Source organism: Octopus sinensis, linkage group LG17 (genome assembly GCF_006345805.1).
Source record: "Octopus sinensis linkage group LG17, ASM634580v1, whole genome shotgun sequence".
NCBI lineage: Eukaryota > Metazoa > Mollusca > Cephalopoda > Octopoda > Octopodidae > Octopus > Octopus sinensis.
The window spans coordinates 16,437,578-16,460,519 of NC_043013.1; the positions used below are offsets into that span (position 1 = coordinate 16,437,578).

General features: G+C 36.9%; 2 protein-coding genes across 4 annotated transcripts in view; both read left to right on the top strand.

Moving 5' to 3' along the window:
• Window positions 1-22,942, top strand: part of LOC118766695 — a 60,951-nt gene that overhangs the window by 20,825 nt on the left and 17,184 nt on the right. The window lies entirely within an intron of this gene.
• Window positions 1-22,942, top strand: part of LOC115220942 — a 51,752-nt gene that overhangs the window by 17,893 nt on the left and 10,917 nt on the right. Inside the window, exons 1-2 of one of the 3 annotated variants that reach the window (XM_029791150.2) lie at window positions 4,683-4,897; window positions 9,869-9,967. Coding sequence is in view for 1 of the 3 variants with exons in the window: in XM_036510398.1 (XP_036366291.1) it covers window positions 9,896-10,783 (888 nt within the window). In the remaining 2 variants the exon portion in view is untranslated. Of the gene's footprint in view, window positions 1-4,682; window positions 4,898-9,868; window positions 12,316-16,948; window positions 17,405-22,942 lie in introns of those variants that run through there. The other 2 variants (XM_036510398.1, XR_005002633.1) reach the window with 2 other exon arrangements.

Consider the following 22,942-nt stretch of genomic DNA (forward strand, 5'->3'; position numbering starts at 1 on the left):
ACAATAATTTACTAGCACTTATGTATTAAAATTGTTGTTCCTAAGATGAGAGATGATAATGTTTGGAAATTTTTATAGCATCATCCAGGAACATCGATATGAAAACAACTACATTCTGGAATTTCTCTCTTTCTCTTCTTTGCAACTGCAGATATTACCACATCAGCCATTAGTCTTTGTTCCTTATTCAGATTATATAAGTTAATAGAATATACTTGAGGTTCCTGTTCATTTATATCCCTACATTCTCCTTGACGTTGCGATAGTCCTATTCTCTGACATTATGTCTCATTTTCAATTAAAACTTTATTTCATCATCATCATCATTGTTCGACCGTGGTAGAGAAAATGGAATTTACTATGTTACGCCAGACTTCACGGTCCATCATAGCATTACGGAGGTCCTGTTGCTGGATGCCTGTATCCCTGGAGATTATATCAAGGTAGGAGAGTGTGCGCCCTCTGGCATCGCGAGCAGATGGCTTCCAGAGGAGAAGAGTAGAAATTACCTCGTTTTCAGCTCAACAACAATGTCCAGCAAACTGGACTCTTCTACCTTTCACAAGAGATGATACAGGTGGTAGTTTCCCATATATTTATACTTTATTTAAGAGATGAAGAGCGGAGTTTTCTGCATCTTCTCTTTCCTAACCTCTACCTAAAACAAAAATCTTCTATCATTTATTCTTCAAAGAATGCCAAAGGTGAATAACATAAAGAGGATTACAAAAGGCACAAATAATTGCGAAGTTATGACGCCATTCTAAATGTTCTTCTATTGAGTTTTCAAACTCACAGTCATTTTCTACTAACCTGAGCCATAAGCAAGCATTTTTAAAAGTTGCTATAATTACCTCGTGGGCCTACTATATTGTTTCAAGCGGATATTATACACATTTGTACATTGTCCTACATGTACTTGTGATTGTCCCAAAGCACGGTTTCTTGAGCGATAAGCATTGCACCAACGTATGCTCAGCAATATTGAATATGGATAATTTATTCAATTAATACGCATAGATTGGCCATACCAGTAGGTACTGTTTATCCAGGTAATATGCATAAATTGATCACGCAGTTATTGACCGTGATAGACGCATAATGTACTATGGACATCATTATACTGTTTAAAGAAATTAATGTTGTATTATTAACATGTTGCATCTCTGTTTGAAAACACAAGGTAAATGCCGCGGTCAATTCATGCGGGAGTGTATCTGTGTGTCCGACTTTAGTGTGGCTGCCAACACGTGTGTGTGTGTGTGTGTGTGTGTGTGTGTGTGTGTGTGTGTGTGTGTGTGTGTGTGTGTGCGCGCGCCAGTATTTATGTCTGCGCCATTATGAACAGGTGCAGGTGTATGTATAGGGAAATGTATATATGTGTGTGCGTGTGTATATATACATATGTATATGCGTGTGTGTATGTATGTATATATATATGTATCTATATATAGGCATACATATATATGAACACTAGTGTGTTGATATCGGTTGCGAAATCACGCCGGTTCAATCATGAGTAACGTCTTAGGTGTATACGAGATAGTTATATCCGGCCGCCAAATTCTACACATGGCCGGAGTCTGTCGATGTCCTTTGTTCGCCTCTAACGAGATTGTCTTATATTATATGACTTTATTTGATATCTGCTTATCTGTAACTGCGCGAGTGAGTGTCTCTCTGTCTAAGAGACCTTGGGTGTATGTATGCGTGGCTATATATGTGTGTGTTTTCATCAAAATGCATGTACTTATCAAAATAAGCCGTTCTACAATAGGCACAAGGCCTGAAATTTGGGGGAAAGGGATAGTCGATTACATTGACCCCAGAACTCAACGTGTACTTATCGACCCCGAAAGGATGAAAGACAAAGTCGACCTCGGCGTAATTTGAACTCAGAACGTAACGGCAGACGAAATACCGCTAAGCATCTCGCCCGGCGTGCTAACGTTTCTGCCAGCTCGCCATTATTTTTCGTCATTTATTTTCGAGTAACTATATATAGACCCATTAACTGTATATATAAAGAACAAACCTTATCTTGTCCATGTCATTCGAAATCTCGAAGCCTATAGGCAACCACCTACAGACAAATAACCACATGCTGTTTAATCGAACCAAGCGAAACTAAGTTTATTGAACGAAATGCATTTTGGTAAGTCACCTGACGAGACTCATCTACATCAAACGATGCAGCATAACCGCAAGGGATCGATGCAAGGTGGTCGAAACGATCGTTGTGATTAATAATGAACCTCGTGAATTGCCTTTTCTTTCCCTCGTTTGTTACACACACACACACACATCGTATATTTGTGTGTGTATGTGTGTGCGTGCGTTTTTGTGTGTGCATGTGTGTGTGTGTGTGTGTGTGTGTGTGTGGTGTGTGTGTGTGTGTGTGTGTCTGTGTGTGTGTGTGAAACTGATAAACTACATAAAATTTACGGTAAAAAATTTGCTGTTTTACCATGAAGAAAATACTAGCGTCTTCAGAGCAAAACATTTGAATGTAGTTGGCCTGTCTTTAGTGACTCCGACTGTCACTCCACACTCCTCAGTGGCACAACGTGACACAGGGCGTTTTATTATTTGTAACAACATATCAATTTTCAAGCGAGGAGACGACAGATAACTGCACTAATGTGCACGTGTTAAGTGATAAACGATATTAAAAAATTCAGTTCAATGTAATAAAATTTTTAAAAAAACTACACTTTCACCGCCAACATCACCACTAGCGCCATGATAGTTTTCCATAACAAAGCTCAGTCAAAGTTGTTTGACAACCAAAGTTTATTTTCATTTCAATTCAATCTTTTTTTCTTGCTGTCGATGTATTTATCGGACAATACAAACTTCGAACAGCAAATTGAAAGAAAAATAATAATAACGTCATCGGTTATTTTGCCCCAAAAATAATAACACCCACAACTATTTGGCTAAGTTATTTCATTTTCATTGAAAACTAAGATCTATGATAAGTTTATTATCTCCAACCATTTGTTAGAGAGACAAACTGATCAACAGACAGAAGATATAAAAAAATTGAGTATTAAAATGGCATTCTGTTGTCACAATAATATGTTTTAAATTCCCATCAGCTAAACTCTCTTTCTCTCTCTCTCTCTCTCTCTCTTTCTCTCTCACTCTCTCTCTCTCTATCTATCTCTCTCTCTCTTTCTCTCTGGGACAGTGAAACTGTCCTGCACGCGATTGTGCAATGCCCCAAGGTGACTGAACTCTGGGCTTATGTCGAACACCTGCTGTCGCATTCGAAAAGAGTACAACTGTCAAGCGAATCTGTAATGAAGATAGTTCCGCCGACCTCCCTGAATAGGGAGGAGCGAGCCTGTTTTCTCTCGGTAGTTGCTATGGCGAAAGAAGTAGTGTGGAAGACGAGAGTAAAAGGAATTGCAACGGGCATGTTTATCTCCAGTCTCGAGCTAATCGACTTTTTCGTTTTCCACATGAAACGGAAAATAAGGCTGGAGAAGAAATGCCTGTCGCAAAGTGTGTTTCGTAAAAGATGGAAGTCTATAGCAAGTATGTTGCGAGTGAAAGAACCTGTTTAATCAAGAATGTGAAAAAGGAGAAAGCAAAGCCTTCAGTATGAGTATGTGGTTTGTGGGGTCAACCGTGTCCTCCGCTTCATTTTTTTGTTATTCACTCATTCTCATTTAATTGTATATATTTTAATTGTTTGTTTATTCATGTTTCGTCTCATTCGATACCCTGACCCCAACGTTTGTTTTGTCCCCTCTTTTTCTCAACCTTATGGTGAATAAAGAAATACTCTCTCTCTCTCTCTTTCTCTCTCTCTCTCTCTCTCTCTCTCTCTCTCTCTCTTTGCCTTTCTTTTTGAAGTTCATCACCCCCACTTCTTTCTCTATATAACTTCTTTCAACTAACTTTTTAACCAGGTAATAAATATTACCTTCCCTCTACCTTGCGTTCTTTCTTTCTCTTTCTCTTTCTCTTCTCTCACTTCCGCTAACCATATAAATGGATAGGCTGGCAATAAGACCACTACTCTCTCTCTCTCTCTCTCTCTCTCCACCCATCTATCTCCCTCTCCCTCCCTCTCCTTCTCTCTATCTCCCTCCCTCTCCTTCTCTCTATCTCCCTCCCTCTCTCTCTATCTCCCTCTCTCCCACTCTCTCTCTATCTCCCTCTCTCCCTCTCCCTCTCTCCATCTCTCTCTCCCTCTCTCTTTGCCTTTCTTTAACCGCACCACCACACCATCCCTCTGCTAAACATTGTATTTCTTACTCTCTCCACGTCACTCTTCGACAAACTTTTTTTTAACAACTTAGTATATTTATTACGTTAGCCTTACCTCACGTCGTTGACACCTCTCTCCTCCTCTCTCTCTCCTTTCTCTCTCCTCCTTTCTCTCCTCTCCTTTCTCTCTCCTCCTTTCTCTCCTCTCCTTTCTCTCCTCTCCTGTCTCTCTTCTCCTTTCTCTCTCCTCCTTTCTCTCCCCTCCTTTCTCTCCTCTCCTTTCTCTCCTCTCCTTTCTCTCTTCTCCTTTCTCTCTCCTCCTTTCTCTCCTCTCCTTTCTCTCTCTCCTCCTTTCTCTCCTCTCCTTTCTCTCTCCTCCTTTCTCTCTCCTCCTTTCTCTCTCGCTCTTCGCCTTTCCCTTCAAGAAACCGAGCGACAATAATAATAATAATAATAATAACGAACAGAAGCTCCGAATAGCGAACATCAGTTCAGCAGCGAACAGCAAACTTTGTAGACGTACATTGTCAATCTCTCTGCGCGGAAGGGTTGCATCTGAGATCTTCGTTAAAACAGTGTTTAAGAAACCGTTAAAGAAAAAAAAAGAAAAGAAAGAAAGAAAGAAAGAAAGAAGGTAAAAGAAGAAAATTAAAAAGAACCGAAATTGTCTTTTAACGTAAGTCATTTCAGGAAACTGAAATATTCCTCTCATGCATGAAACATCGTTCTTGCCAGACACGCTGTCATCCGCAAAACCTGAGTAAAAATGTAAACAACTCTTGGAGCTGCGACATCCCTATACAAAAATGTAAACACCGCGCGAAGATACAAAAAACAAAAAATAACTGTGAGTACAAGAATTAATCATATATGCATTCCCATTTCGGCGAAAGTCGGGTGTTTGCACCTTGACCCCCCCACTCTCATTTTGTTTCCTTTTTTTTTTTAAAAAATTTCTTCGGATTCCTGTTTTCGATATTGCAGGTTACGATTTTGCCAAAAAAAAAAAAAAAAGCACGTTTTCAAATATGCGGTACTTAGACCAGAATTCCGCCAAAATTTGTTTCTTTAATTCTATTCTTAGAAACATCCTCTGCTGCCTCTCCCCACCTCTTCCTGCTTTCCAAAGGCACAAAACTAGTGTTTTATGTATTGGGTATGATTACACATGGGTAGCTATTTCCTGAAACTGCACACGAAAAAACACCGAGCCCTCCCTGAAAACTCGATATGCTAGACTACTTGTACCTTCTTTGTTCCCCACCCCCCAAAGGAATCTATGTGTGTGTGTGTGCGTGAGAGAGGGAGAGAGAGAGAGAGAAGTATATTTGCTAACAGAAAAGTTTATTATTAAAAACAAAAAAAAATTCGAAAGATTTGGGATTTTTTTCAGCCCCATCACCGTCTGTTTCTGTTTATAATTTTAAAATATTAGGGACTCTGAGAAAGTCATTGCTGGGGTTTATCCACACTAAATTAAAAATGGTCGGGAAAAAAAAATTGGTGGCGTCATGGATCAGGACGCCTACATAAGTTGTATTTTCTCGGTTTTGACTGAAATTTTCCCAATTTTTTATCCACCACGGCCTTGGAAACGATGGTGGGGGCAAGATTTTTTGTTAAAAAAAAAAATGAAGATATTTTCAAACGAAAAGGTGTGCGATTTAAGGTAGATTTGGCTGTTGTTTCTAGCACTTCCCACGACCACATTCTTCGATTCTTTCTCACGGGCATGTATTGATGTTTTTCAATATGCTATTAAAAAAAAAAATTGAAAATTTATGATTTTTTTCAACCCCGCTCCCCCTCCGATTATTTCTATTTACAATTTTCAAATATGAGACGGTCATTGTTGAGATTTATCTATCTTGGTTTTAAAAAGAGATGTGAAAGATCATTTATTTTAATAGCAAAGTTTTCTGAAAGAAAATGTTTCTTTTTTCTTACACATACGCACACGCACTCATGCACACAAGGACACGCTGAGGCGCGTGGCTTAGTGGTTAGGGTGTTGAACTCATGAACGTAAGGTTGTGGTTTCGATTCCTGGACCGGGCGATGCGTTGTGTTCTTGAGCAAAACACTTTATTTTCACGTTGCTCCAGTCCACTCAGCTGGCAAAAATGAGTAACGGACCGGCGTCCCATCCAGGTGAGGAATTTCTACACCACTGAAACGGGGAGACCGGCCCTTATGAGCCTGGCATGGCTCGAGAAGGAACTCGCACGCACACATACATACACACACACACGGCATCGCTTGATTCGTAGGGAGAGGGGTTAAAAATTAAAACCACATTTTTTTTCCTTAAATCCCAGCAATGAACCGCCTATGTTACTTTCGCATCATCACTCCATAAAATGCATTTTTTACCATACTTTACGGTTAGAAAATATGCTTTCTCTTACACATACAGACACACGAGCACACACGCCCGGAATCGCTTGGTTCCGGATCGTGGGGAAGAAACGAGGCGGGTGTCAAGTAGTCGTGAGGTTTGCTAAAAACAACCACTAAATTTCCCTTAAATCACACACCCTTTCATCTGAAAATATTTTCATCCGAATTTTTTTTTAATCGAGAAGGCGTAGGAGTGGCTGTGTGTTAAGTAGCTTGCTTACGAACCAGATAGTTCCGGGTTCAGTCCCACTGCGTGGCACCTTGGGCAAATGTCTTCTACTATAGCCTCGGGCCGACCAAAGCCTTGTGAGTGGATTTGGTAGACGGAAACTGAAAAGAAGCCCGTCGTATATATATATATATATATATATATATATATATGTATGTATGTATGTATGTATGTATGTGTGTATATGTTTCTGTGTCTGTGTTTGTCCCCCGGCTTAACCGATGCTGGTGTGTTTACGTCCCCGTAACTTAGCGGTTAGGCAAAAGAGATCGATAGAATAAGTACTAGGCTTCCAAAGAATAAGTCCTGGGGTCGATTTGCTCGACTAAAGGCGGTACTTCAGCATGGCCACAGTCACATGACTGAAACAAGTAAAATAGTAAAAAAAGTATGGCTTCTCTATCGATTTTAAGTGCATAAAATTGGCCGAAATTGGTCCAGATGAGTGAAGGGAGCGGAGGGGTGAAAAAATCATATATTTTCAAAATTTCTTTCGTAAAAAGCATTTCTCCCTCATCTTGTCCATCATTTCGAATACCGTGGTGAAGAAAAAAATGGAAATATCCCTGTCAAAACAGAGAAAATCCAACTTATGTGAGCGTCCTGATCCGAAACTCCGCCTTATTGTGGTGTCTATATAGAAGTAGCAAATAATTTGTCCTGAAACTTTACCCAATCACAATTGTATTGAGCTATGTCGATCTACAAAGAAACTCTCTGCGTGTGCGCGTGCCCGAGGCAAAAACAAACATTCTGAGAATCGTACATAGAAATTTCGGATCAAAATGTTATCTTTTTTATACTTTGCTTTTAATTTATCGGATTTATCCCCGTAAAGTACTCCAAGTTTAGTCACCGGACCTATCCATCCCAGCACGATTCCACATAAGAAAACTACGCGGATTTCTCTCTCTCTCTCACACACACACACACACACACACACACACACACACACACACACACACACACACGCACGCACGCACTTAGAATTTCGTTGCTGATAAAATTTCAGTGTGAATTATTTGCTATTTCTATGTGAACCCAACACGAAAATAATTTGTAGTTTGGCATCACAACTGAAATAAATATGGAGAGTTGAGATTTAGAGAGAAAAAAAATCACCGGAAATCTTCATTTGCCGTGCGCACGCGCAATATTGAAATCAACTTTTTTAGTTTGCAAATCATAAGCAGATTTAAAAACCTGTTCTTAGATAATATGAATTAATAAACAAAATCCCTTAAAATTTGAGGATTTTAGTGGGTGATTACGTCATTTATCTTTCATAAATCCTATGAGAGAGCCGTGAAATGAAAATGATACAAGAAAAAAATGTTTTCCAGACATCCAGCTATTATTTCTAGCATTTAAAGTTTTCTGGTGAGGCCTTGGCAATTGTTTCGTGTGCTGCTTCAGGAGAAATCTACACATGCGCAAACAAACATATCTAATACGTAAATGGGAAAGGAGTTGGGAAATGAGAAAATGGTTGTAAGAAAAGTTCAAACTTGAAAACAAAACTTTTCCAGGCTTGTAATCACCGTATTTTTGCTCATGGATTGGATATAAAAAAAAGTAAATAAAGTGAAGAATAAAATTGGCGCGTGACAGTTGGGTTGGAAATAAAAATTTTGAAAACGTGTTTTTTTTTTTTTTTCTTTTTTTTTTGTCAGAGTCCTAATCTCCAATATTGAAAACATAGGAAACCGAAGAAAATTTTGGAAAAAGAGTTAAATGGGGGGGTATGATTGAGATGAAACACCTAACCTCCGCCGGAATGAGAATGCATATATATTTATATATATATGTGTATGTATATATATATATGTATATGTATATATATATATATATATATATATATATATATATATATATATATATATATATATATGATTAATTCTTGTACTCACAGTTTTATTTTTTATAGGAGCATTGCATATTCGCCTGTATTTTACATTTTTGTAGAGGGTTGTCGCACCACTACATGTCGTTTACATTTTTACGCACATGTCTTGCTGTGGCACCGTGTCCAGCTGTATCTATTTCTGGCCTTGTGCCAAAATTTGAAACTAATTTTATATTATAAAATCTTATATTTATAAAATAGAAGCGGATCCCCGTCTGTCTGTAAGTCACATCTATTATAGGGGAAAGAAAAATCAAAATATACGTCACAATGTATTTTAAGAAAGAGAGGAGGTTGAGTGAGAATTACCGTGAGTGTGAGAGATAGTGTGTGTGTGTGTGTGTGTCTGTGTGTATGTCTGCATGTGCGTGCTGTGTGAAAGATAGATAGGTACACCCATACGTAGTATTGACACCATAATATCTAGCAAGTTTTGATTTAAAATATAGGAATTTTAAGTGCAAATCTGTCAACACAACGCAACATAACTTCAAAAAACTTTCATTATATAAGAATATAAATAGTTGTGTTGTGTGTGTGTGTGTGTTTCTGTATGTCTTTCAACATAGAGACAACGCATCTCACACTTTAAAATATTACTTTGAAATGTTGTTGTTGAGAGAGAAAATGTGTGTGTGTGTGTGTGTGTGTGTGAAAGATAGATAGGTAGACTGTTGTTACCATAGTAACTAGTAGCAGTCTACTATTAAAAGAAGATAGTAATTGGTAACGGTCTACTATTAGAAGATACGTGCATGATTAACAAATATCTTTACCAGCAGCGTAGGTGACGGATAAAGACCAAGGGTTAATAACATATGCATGACAGTAAGAACATGTTACCATGTCAAAATCTTCTGATGAGGAATTGCAACGGCACTTCAAGTTTAAAACAAACGAAATCAATATTCATTGAAAAAAGCTTTTTATTTTTAATAGATGTTAGTTATTTGTCGGAAAATGTTAAATACCTTCCCAACTGTGATGCAGAATATGAGGAACCTAAATCTTCCAAAAGATTCTAAATAGGAATTGGAAATTGCTCCTCTTAATTAAAACGAAACATGATAGATTGTAACGATCCATTTTATTGAAATCTATTTCCGTTTCAGGTTTGAAGCAGTTCTGGTTAATGCAAGATGGAAGGCTATAAAAATGAAACTAATTCTACTCTCACTGCATCTCCTGAAATTAACTGGATAACTATAAGTGTTTGTATTGCGGCCATTGTAATAACCGTATTCAGTCTACTGTTATCGATAGCCATTTTCCTAGATCGAAAAGCCTATGAGAAAACGCGCTCTTTCTTATTATTGAACTATATGTTTAATTACACACTGTTTGCCTTTCTATTTTACTTCCGCTATGCACATGTGAAAATATTCACTGATTTACAAGCGTCTGGCTGCTATGCCATTTTTATACTATGTTCCGTTTTTGAAGACGGTGCTCTGTATTTCTTAATTCCTATTTGCTATGATTTTATTGTGAAATACACTAATCCAAGCAAACACGACAGTCAAAGTTTTCTGTGTCCCCAGATCATACTAACGGTAGTTTTGTGGGTTTTTATCTGGATAAAAGTATTAGTAATGATGTTAGCATACACATCCCACAAACTCAATCCATGTCAGATAGACTTAGATGCAAGTGCCCTCTATTTCCATTTTGCCATAGTAATTTTGTATGTTATAGTATTACTAGTATATCTTGGTATGTTGATCAACATTTCAGTGAATAATAGAGGGAATGATGATACAATTGTACCATTAAGAACAATAATCACTGTTGTTCTCGTCACGATGATACTATACGCTATTCACAACATTTTGTTTGCTGTAATGTATGGAGGGTTAATGGCTAAATTGTTTTACAGTGCCTTTTTAATATTTCTGATAAAATTTATAGTGGTACCGTTTTTGTGGCTTTCTGATCCCACTATAAAACAAAGTATTCGAACACTATGTTCAAGAAAATGTCAAAGTTCTGATGACTTCTCACCGAATGAGTTAACTAAACTAAACTAATCACATAAAGTAATGTAAACATGTTTTATATCTGCTTACATACAAATCTACATGCATTATATCAGCTTATACAATGATTTATATAATACTATTAAACATTATTCTTGTGTGTATAGCTTATAAATTAGCTTATATCGTACATTAATCGAAGTATAAATTACACATAGAGCTGTAATATAGGGCTATATGACATATGCATTTTTTTTACTGTAATAATACTAATAAAAATGTACATCACTAAGAGCTAGATGCAAGTGACAATTACAATTGCCAAAATAATGATGATGATAATAATATTAAAGATTTGGATGATGGTGATTATTATTATTAATATTAATATTTTAAAGCGGTGAACTGGCTGTATCGTTAGTACGTCGTCGCGAAATGCTTTGCGGCATTTCGTCCAGGTTTACATTCTCAATTCAAGTTCCACCGAGGTTGACTGCCTTTCACCCTTACGGCGTTGATAAGAATAAGTACCAGTTGTACACTGGGGGGGGGGGGTCAATGTAATTGACTTACCTCTCTCCCGAACTTACTGGCCTCGAGCCAAAATTTGAAATCATTATTATTTGGTTTGACTCGGGTACAGTTTTATTCCTGGTAGGATTTATGTGGGTAGCGACTACTACCTGTAACCTTAGGTATCCACAAGTTTTCAGTAGTCTTTCAAGTGCTTAGAACCCTTTTAATGATCCCCGAGTTACCTAAGAGACAAACTTTCTGTAGGAGCTCTACCGGGCATTCTATTCCACTCTCTTTCAGCCATTTGTCTATATCTTTGTTTACTGTTCCCAGCGCACCAATTATTATAGGCACAACCTTTACACTTCTCATACTCGAAATTCTTCCTATTTCAAATTTTAAGGGATTGTATTTTTTTGTTTTTTTTTTGTTTTGTTTTTTGTTCTCTTTCTTTACAATCCTGGAATCAAACGGGCATGATGGGTCGATTAGTAAGCATCTTTGCTTTTCCTTATTTTATTGTTGTGTCCGTCTATTATTTTCTAATTTCTTGTCCGTTTGAACAGGGAAGTCCCACTAAAACTTACATCTCTCCGACTCCAATACTCTTTCTACTCAATGATTGTGCCATGTGGTTCCAGCTTCAAATCCCCATTTCTGGCAGAGTTTCTAGTGTATAGCTTTTACAACCTGGTCGTGCCTCCATTTCTTATATTCTTCCTGTGTCAACTTGGGACATTCTGCTACAATGTGTGCCACTGTCTCGTCCCAAATTCCACAGGCTATACATTTTTCAGGTACATTCTCTTCATATATATTTTTTCTGAAATTATTTGCTTTTATCGCTTGATCTTGGGCTGCTACAATTAAACTCTGTTTCTTTTTTTAACTGTCCCTTTTTAAACCAAGCCCAGGATTTTATTTTACATACATCTTCAGAGAAATTAAATGGACAAAACTTATGTATATTGATTAAATCTTTGTTATTTTCAGTCTTTATTACATTTCATCATCATCATCATCATCATCATCATCATCATTATTATTATTATTATTATTATTATTATTATTATTATGTAAGGCGGCGAGCTGGCTGAATCGTTAGCACGCCGGAAAAATTGCTTAGCGGTATTTCGCCCATCGCTACGTTCCGAGATCAACTTTGGCTTTCATCCTTTCGGGATCGATAATTCAAGTACCATTGAAACTCTAGGATCAATGTAATCGACTAGTCCCCTCCCCAAAAATTTCAGGCCTTGTGCCTTCAGTAGAAAGGATTATTATTATTTACATTACTGTTGCTTTTTTGTATACGAGCTTTTCAGAATTTTATCCAGAGACCCCAATTAACTGCAAATTGGACGTTTTACAATAGGTATTCTTTATGACTATAGTGTACGCGAAGGAAGCCAGAATCTGAGAACTAAGGTTCTGTTAAATTTTTAATTTCAGTTTTCATAGTGTTTTAAGAGGATCAGATGTTTTCAAGTTGATATTTTTCTAAGGATATGGGCATACCCACGAGAACAATTTTTCGTAGTTCTGATTCCTTGGACCATTTTGTCCAGTGTGCTAACGATTCTACTCTTAAATAATAGTAATAATAAGAAGAAGAAAAAGAAGAATGGTTAAAAATTTTGGCACAAGGCCAGCAGTTTTGGGGAAGGGTCCAAGTCAGTTACATCAACTACAGTGCTTAACTGGTACTTATTTTATCAAACCTGAAAGCATGAGACTCAAAGTAAACCTCGGAAGAATTACAGACAGACGTAATACCACTAAGCATTTTGCCCAGCGTACTTACGATTTTGTGAGCTCGCTGCCTTAATAATAATGATAATCTTTTCTACTTTAGTAGAAATTTAGACACAAGGCCTGAAATTTGGGGGTGGGGGAATTCGATTACTTCGACCCCAGTGCTTGAATGGTACTTAATTTATCGATCCCGAAAGGATACAAGGCAAAATCGTCCTCAGTGGAATTTGAACCCAGAACATAGCGGCAGACGAAATACCGCTATGCATTTCGCCCGGCGCGCTAACGATTATGCAAGATCGCCGCCTTAATAATTAATAATAATAATAATAATAATAATAATAATAATAATAATAATAATAATAATAATAATAATAATAATAATAATAATAATAATAATAATAATAATAATAATAATAAGAGAGACAGACAGATAGAGAAATTAAGGCCAACAGACCAGATATAGTTGTCAGAGATCATGAAGAAAAAAAATGCTTTCTAATTGATGTATCAATACCGGCTGATGACAACGTGTCTCTAAAAGAAATGGAGAAACTCTCAAAATACAAAGACCTGGAAATAGAGGTAACTAGAATGTGAAATCTGAAAACAGAAACAATTCCTATCATAGTAGGTGCATTAGGCATGATAAAAAAATATTCAGACAAATACATAACAAAAACACCAGGACTTACAAACACATATAACATACAGAAAATTGCACTACTAGGCACTGCACACATCCTACGCAGAACACTTTCCATACAATAACCATCAGAGCACCACAACAAATCACAGCACATACCCAAGGCACACAGAGCTGCGCTCGGTAGTGAAGTGAAAGCACGCTATAAAAATAAAACTACTGAATAATAATAATAATAATAATAATAATAATAATAATAATAATAATAATAATAATAATAAATGCCCTGATGCAGTACCAGGCAGTGGCTCTCATGGCTTCTGATCTTAACTGATTGGAAGTGTTATCATGTACATTGTTTTGTCTTGGTATAAAAGATGGGCTACAGCAAATATTCTGCTCAATACCACAGATTTGCTTGTCAGTTGTTTGACCTTAACCAGTTGAGCATGTCCCTTAGTGGCTGACGATATGTGCATCTCTGATCACGAGCAGAAGTAGTGGGGGAGCATCATAGCCATGTGTTGAGAGGGATTCTTTGGGGTTTGAATAATTCACCTCTGGAAACATGAGTGGTTTTTTCAACATCCTTAAACAACCCTTATTCAGGGACCGTTTGAGTGGGATGGGCTACTCAACCTGAAGAAAATTCTAACTGGGCCCCACCTGCAAGGTCATGTGCTGTTTATCTTGATATGAGATCACCATGTCGCGCACATATGGTTGTGATGCATGTGCCTGGTGTACCTTTATCAGACAGGTAGTCATGATGGGTATATTGGGCTTCGTATATTTTACCCCAGTGTCACTTTGATGGCATGAACTGCTCTCTCACTCAATAATAATAATAATAATGATGATGATGATGATGATGATGATGATGATAATAATCCTTTCTACTAAAGGCACAAGGCCTGGAATTTGGGGAGTGGGGAACAGTCGATTACATCGACCGCAGTTTTCAACTAGTACTTAATTTATCGACCCCGAAAGGATGAAAGTCACAGTCGACCTCGGCGGAATTTGAACTCAGAACGTAGTGGCAGACGAAATGCCGCTAAGCATTTCACCCGGCGTGCTAATGATCATCCCAGCTCACCGTCATAATAATAATAATAATAATAATAATAATAATAATAATAATAATAATAATAAGGACCCGTGGGAATTCTGTAGTGTAAATCTACATATTTGAGAACATTATATTAATATATTAAACACAAGCAAGAATTTTTAAAAAAATTCTTTTGATATTCTACCATTTAATCCAAACAGTACTTTTCAAATATAATTGAAATAAATTTCGAAGATATTGTTTATTTACCGCCTTGTTATATTTTGACAGATATGATGTGCTTTATAATTTAAGGAAATAAAAGATGAATTAAAAGGACAAAACGTATATATATATTGAATAAATGCTTATTATTTACAATCTTTATTGCATATATAAAATTAAATAAATAAATAAATAAATAAATATAAACTATATTTCATATGATTGTGATATGTACGTAGGAAGAAGCTCTGAGCTGACTCCCTGAATCAGAATCAAGCATTCTATATTACAAACTGGACTATACAACTTGTATGTGACACCCATATTATATAAACGGAAATACAAAAGATGAACTAATTTAGATGTGTATGAAATAGGTATAATAAAATATAAAAAACTTTACAGATTCTATGAACTAAATGTAATATGAATGGCGTACATGTACATAAAATTAATAAAATTCTACATTTACTATCACAGCAATTGCTTTTTGTATAACTTTTCTTGTTTGACATGTCTTTTAGTCTCAACTACTCTTTCTGTCGCATCAGATAATTTCCTGGCCCTAGAAAATGCCACATATATATTTGCTCATGGCTGAACAGAGGATGTGGCAAATATATTCTAATCTTGTTAAATTTCTGTCCATGTGCCTTATTGTGAGAGAATAGAACAACCTTACATTCCATTCCGAAATGAAAACTAAAAATATGTAAACAAACTACACTGTTCGCTGTAAAACCACCAACGAGGCTCAGTCTAAGTTATTTACCAATTGAAACCATTTTCATTTCTTTTCATTCCACTTCAGTTCAGCTTTCTATCTATTTGTATATCGATTGATATGTATCTCTATTTGCATAACATTTGATATATCGGTAAACTTACCTACCTACCTGCCTGTCTGCCTAAGTAACTATCATATCTACTTTCCGTTCTGCCGATGTATCTGTTTACTATCATAATCATAATAAGCATTTAAACCAAATAATTTTTTTTAATTAATCCAAGCGTTGCCTCAGCATGGCCACAGGTTTTGGTCTGGAACATGTAAAAGATATAAAAGTGTAACTTCCACAGCTATTTGCTAAGTTAATTTCACTTTACAGTGTCAATTTAGAGATCTTCATGACATTGTTTCGTTACACAAGTTTGCATTTTCAGACGAAGTGAATGATGATTGTCTACTTATAGGTGATTCTGAAGCAGTTTTTAATACTAATTTCAAACATGTTTTTAGTTTTTGCCTATCAAGTAGATTTTGCACAAATGGCTGCCAAAAATATGATGATTTTTTCTTGTTATTCATTCCTTTTTGTGACAGACTTTTAAACAGGATTATGATGAAATCAAGAACAAATGACTAGAACACTAATAAAAAATAACTGAATTGCATGTAGGCCTATATATTGGCTAAATATATATTTTTAATGTACATATCATGGCTTTAAAGTAATTTACTCCTTTTCAAACTTCCTTTACTTTGATTTCCTTTCAGCTTTTGGTAGTTGCTTGCAGTTTCTCTTTAGGATCCAGCAGTAATCCGCCATCATGTTTACATTCCACCTCCACCGGTACCTCGCCTCCATTTCCTTAATGTCCTAATGAAATCTCTCACTGTGCTCTTCGCGTAGATTGCTATGGGACACCGGGAAATAGTCGAGGTGTGAGTGAAGGAAGTGCCTTTTAACATTCATGTGGCACCCAAGCATTTTAAAGTTTTGCAACATGGTATCAACTATGACTTTGTAATTTGTACACTTATTGTTTCCCAAAAAAGTTCTCGACAATACTCTTGAAGTTCCTGCATGCCTGTTTTTGAGATTCATTCATAGATATCTCATAATCTGGACCAACAAATATTCATGCTGTAATTTTCTCACTGGTTTTATTTGAGCATTTCTTTTAGAGATACTGCAAACATGGTCCATCTGCAGGCAAAGATTCAATGAACTGTTTCATTAAACCCAGCTTGATGTGCAAAGGTGGTAGCGGTTCTTTTGTAGGTTCAATAAAGGGCTTGTGCAGAATGTTTTTGGATCCAGATAACAAACTTCTCCTTTGTAGCCAGATTTTAACCATCCAGTGCTTTTTTAGCTCTGCTATCCAATTCAAATAAGAAGCATGGCATATTTGTGTAGCCTACCCGCAGGCCTAAAAGCATGCCTATAATTTTTAAATCTCCACGCATTTGCCAGTGGTATTCTGCAAACTTTATATTTAACAAAAGTATTTTTACATTTTCATACGTCTCCTTTAGTTGTACAGAATGTTTCACTGGAATGGATGACTACTTATTTCCATTCTGTAGCAAGACAGCCTTCAAACTCCTTTTGGAGGAAATCAATGAACAGCCTCCATTCTGAGGGTTTTTTCTTGATCTCCAAATAGTTCAGCAGGTTTAGAATATTATAGCAAAACACCCACAGCGAAGAATGGTAACAACTCCTGTAATGATACAAAGAGAAGGTTCCAGGTAACAAAAGTTTTTTTCACTTTTAGCCTAGAGCCAACAAGTTCCGCTGCGTCGTTTGGTAGGTTCAGGTTTCTCACCAAATCATTGAGCTCTTCCTGTGTAAATAACTGCGGATTTTCGATTTTGTCAGGAGTGTAGTCATTACCTTCGTCTTCACATTTGTCTTCATCACTATCTGATGTAACATTTTTCAAAGCAAGTGAGAGGAGAGGAACCGAAATGTCAACCCCATGTGCCGTATAACCGAGGGAATATAATGATACAAAATTTTATGTTTATTTTTTTTTTAACTGTACCCACCAACGTTGGTAATGTAGAACTAACAATAATCAGCGTGGTTATTCGGCTCTCGTCACACCACTGGTATTCCAAGGGGCATTTCTTTTTTCTTACCGGCTCTCCAGAGTTTCAGCCCTTCAACACAAATGTGACATACTTTGTGTGGAGCCAAGGTCTTAATCACTGAGTTTAACACCAAAATAAGTGAAGTATAGATCTTTTACAAGATCAGTTGATTTTTATCTCAACTTAACAACATCTCTACTACAAATGTAACAGAATATATATATTCATTTTAAATGGAGTTTATAAGTACTGTTTTACTTTTACTAATATTAGGTCAGCATTGGTTTGTATCAATCTATTTTGTTGAGCAAAATATATCAGATAATCACTGCCATCTGATTCACTGATAACATAATACAGAAAAAAAACAAAGTTTTATTACAGAAAAACTAGACGTGGTGGAGTAAAACTAACAGCAGATTTGAAATCAGAGTACAAAAATTGCTTCAAACGTTATGCAGACATTCAAACATCAAAAATCATGCAGACTTGAGTTATATTAAACATTTTGATAGTGCCTTCGTTTTAAACACACAAATGCAGAATAATACAGACCTTCTCACTCTCTAATAATATAGACCTTATCTCTCACCCCTCTCTCTCCTTCTCTCTCTCTCTCTTTCTTTTTTTTGTGTTTTCCCTTTCTATTTTTTCACTGATTCAACAATTCCCATTTCGTCTCTTTCTTTGTCTCCCTTTCTACTCCTCCTCTCTCTCTCTCTCTCTCTCTCTCTCTCTATATATATATATATATATATATATATATATATATATATACATTTTTACATTCGAGTTATAACTTCCTTTGATGACGTAAGAGTAACACACGGATGAAACAGGCAAGAACAATAATAATAATAATTCATTCTTTTGTTGGCCACTAGCCCAACAAAATCTACATAAAATGAAATGACACGACATACAAGAGGATACAAAGAGTTTTTTAACGCGTGTAAACAATAAAAAATAATAATTAAACAATAAAATCTCCCAATAGGGGAAGGCGCTTTAAGGTTCCTCGTGGAAAATACCACAAAAGCCACGGGTAAGAGCAGGGCAAGAGCCCTTTTCCTTTTATTTCTACACAGGTGTATGCTCAGAATTGGTCCTTTCACATTGGCCATTCTTCCGACATTCGCCCACCTTTCAACAAACTTGCTTCAAGGCAATACTTCCCTCTCCACCCTCAATTTCGTTTTCAAATGAAACTTGAAGAAGTTGATGAGGGCTTGACCAAAGAGGAAAGTGCCTGATTTTAGCCCCTTCAAACGAGTCCACCGTACTACCTCTTTCGCTATATCCACCAGACAAAGAACAATTGCCTGTCCCTCCCGGCCAAATGAAGATGGCGAGGCAATCCTCGCTATGGATTCAGTTGATAGCCGGATCCGACCTACACGCGACATAAACCCACAGGTCAGCAATAATAATAATAATAATAATAATAATAATAATAATAATAATAATAATAATAATAATAATAATAACAACAACAACAACAACAACAACAACAAAAATCAGTATTGCTTGGAACTGCAACAATTCGCTGGGTTCTTGAAGCATGACCAGTAAACGTGACCTTAGTATGCTGGCTGTGGACAGCTGACACTTACCATCATACCTCCTAGCAAAATAAGCTGTGGATTTTCATATAATAATAATAAGAATGTGGGACAGGAATAGCATCTCTCTAATCGATGCTCGGAGACCAGATATTGTGATAGATAAACGAAAAACAGAAACCAAGATTATAGATATTGCAATACCAGGAGATGCACACATAAATGACAAAGAACTAGAAAAGATTGAAAAGTACAGACTACTGAAAAAGGAAATTGCAAGAATGTTGACAACAAGGAGACTGTCTGTCATCCCTGTAGTTTGAGCACTAACAACGAAGTTCGAGAAATATGTGAGAGAAATCGGAATTGACATGAGAGCAGAGCAAGCTCCCAAAACTGCTCTGCTAGAAACAGCTAAGATTTCGAGATTGATATTTGGATGTTGAATGTCTTCCATGATAATGAACAACCAAGTATCAAAGCCTACAATGCGCAGAAAGAGACCCTGTGAAACCTCTGACAACAGGCTGCCGTTTGCTCTCACATAATCAACTAGAGCAAACAAGACCGGGTGCTCTGAGAAGTAAAACTATAATAACAATAATAATAAAAATTAAGCAAAATAATGGTGTCTTGTTCTTTTCATTTTTCTCCTTGTAAATCTTCAGAACTTCAAGAAGATTGTTAATCTCACAGATATGACGACTATATACTTGCTTACTTGCACTTGTGGAGACATTCGCCCTGGGCGGGTTGAGTCGGCTTCTTCTACCACCCTCGAGGCATCTCGAACCGTGACAGCCCACGCACGACGGTCCTGCGCCAGTTCACTGGAGATAGCGAGCCAGTCACGATTCCATCGGCGCAGGCCGACCACCTGCGGACCCATATGACGACTATATGGAGCACATAAGTGATGTACTGTATTCGGGAGCCTCATTTACATCCTGCTTTTACCCAGACGAGCTGTTCACATCTTTTGGTTTCAACGATGATGGTTATGAAACTAAAAGTCTATTCTGGCTGCTGGGTTCTTGGAACCATCGTCTGCGGTTAATGTTTCATCTTTCTCCGGCATTCTTTTTCCCCACATTAACTTTCCCAACGGAGCATATTTTATCTCTCGTGACGGCTAGCAATAATATCAACTTGGTTGCGCTTTAATTATGATACTGAACATACACATCGATGTATACTTGTGATAACGTATTTATATTTACACACGTGTGTGTGTATATGTATGTATAAACGTATGTCTGTATGTGTGTGTGTGTGTGTGTGTGTGTGTGTGTGTGTGTGTGTTATCAACGGAAACAGTATTAACACCGACTAGCAGTCTTAATATTCGGTTTAACGTGGGATGTATTTTGAGAACGCCTTATTGCTTCAGTATTCGCCTTGGGAGCTCCTCTTATATAGATGCACAGTGCTAAAACCATATGTATAACTTTAGCCGGGGAAAGTCGTCTGGCATGATTTGCGGAACTGCTAGATCACGTGGTTTCAGTGTATATGGCTTTCATCAGTAACAGGCTTCCGTTCACCACATGCCAGCCAAATTCCAACACCAAACTTAATATCGGCAATGAAAGCAGTATTAATAGCAATCTATATTCTACTTATAGAAGTTGTACTGTTAGCACATCATAACACTGTCTTGAGACATTCTTGCGTATAGACGTATGGTGCTAAAACCGCGCACATATTGTTAGCAGAAGAGAATCGACTGACACGCGTAGTGGAACTGCTAGATAACGCGATAGCGTACATGTGCATCATCATTAACAGGTATCTGGTCAACGCATGCCAATCAGATTCCACCCTGAATGGCTTAAGGAAAAAACGTGACTGTTCAATCATTGATATCGCAAACGGTCGGAAGGCTCAATTCCTTGCGAGTTAACCTTGGGATTCCCTGACAACAAATTAACCTTCATTTAACTAAGGTATCTTCAGCCTGATGAATAGCTAGTGGAGTACCCTTCGTTGAGTAATTATTACTTCAGAGGTTCTGCAAGCTTGGAAACATATGTAACCTGGATTTTACATATATATATATATATATATAAAATTATATACAATATAATACAATAGATGAACTAATTGCTTGGCAATTTTTAACATCTGTGTATTAGTCTTGTTGGGTACCTATCTAGCAGTATATTGGATATATGTTATCCCATGGTGGGTTGAATTTTTCAACCCTATCTCATTTTATAACCTAAATATATATATATAATATATATATATAATATATATATATAATATATATATATATATATATATGTATGTATGTATCATGTATGTATTATGCATATGTGTATATATGTGATGTATATATGTATATATATATTTATGCATATCTATATTTATGTATACATACATATATAATATATTTATTGTATATATATATGTATATATATATTATATATGTGTGTGTGTTGTGTGGTGTGTGGTGGTTGTGTGTGTATGCATGTATATATATGTATATATATGCGTACATATATTATGCATAACATTGAAGAAGATGTAATACTGGCCATAGATGAGATTGACACAACGGGTCAGGCATCGGTCAATCATGTGGGTGAGGGTGTGTAGGTGTTCTTTGTGACCGAGAATAAGTTCTGACTATTTAAGGAATATTGGATGTTTTATAAGGGGCGAGAAAAATCTACTTAGAGACGTGTGTGTGTTATACTGTTCTATATATGTGTGTGTTGGCGTAGGGGTAGAAAACTTTTTTGTGTACGTGTGTGGTTTGATCGTTCGGCTGTCAGTGGCTACTGCCGTGATAACGTTGGGTGGCAGAAAAAAATATATATATCATGTTTATGTGTGTTGTGTTCATCTAAGCCTGCCTTGTCAAAGAAACCCCCGCTGTGAAAAAACCAAGCCCCGTTTGTCTTAGGAGTAATTCCCTTGCAGTGGTTAATCGTAGATATCTTAAAGGCTATTTCAGAATTGTTACCAAGGGCTATGGGGCCGGATGGTAAACGGACTTTTACAGTCGGCTTTTCGATGCCCCATGGCGGCGTTACACTATCTGGCTTTTAATAGGCGTTTAAAATAATACCGGCACCATAGCCCTTGGTAACAATTCTGAAAAGCCTTTAAGATATCTACGATTAACCACTGCAAGGGGAATTACTCCTGTAAGACAAACGGGCTTGGTTTTTTCACAGCGGGGGGTTCCTTGACAAGGCAGGCTTAGATGAACACACACACACATAAAACATGATATATATTTTTTTTTTTTCTGCCACCCAACGGTTATCACGGCAGTAGCCACTGACAGCCGAACGATCAAACGCACACACGTACACAAAATGTTTTCTACCCTACGCCAACACACACATATAGAACAGTATACACACACACACGTTTTTTATCTGCACCTTATAAAACATCAAAGTCCATTAAAAGTCAGAACTTTATTCTCGGTCACATAAGAACACCGGTAAACCACACACCCTCACCCACATGATTGACCGATGCCTGACCGTTGAATTCTTCAGCCACCGGTTCTCAAATACACTGATAAACAGTTTCGCCATGGGCCTTAGGAGCATAGTTCGATTTGTTTTGCTCCGCCTCTGTTCTGTTTGTTTTTTCCAACGGATTTCCTATT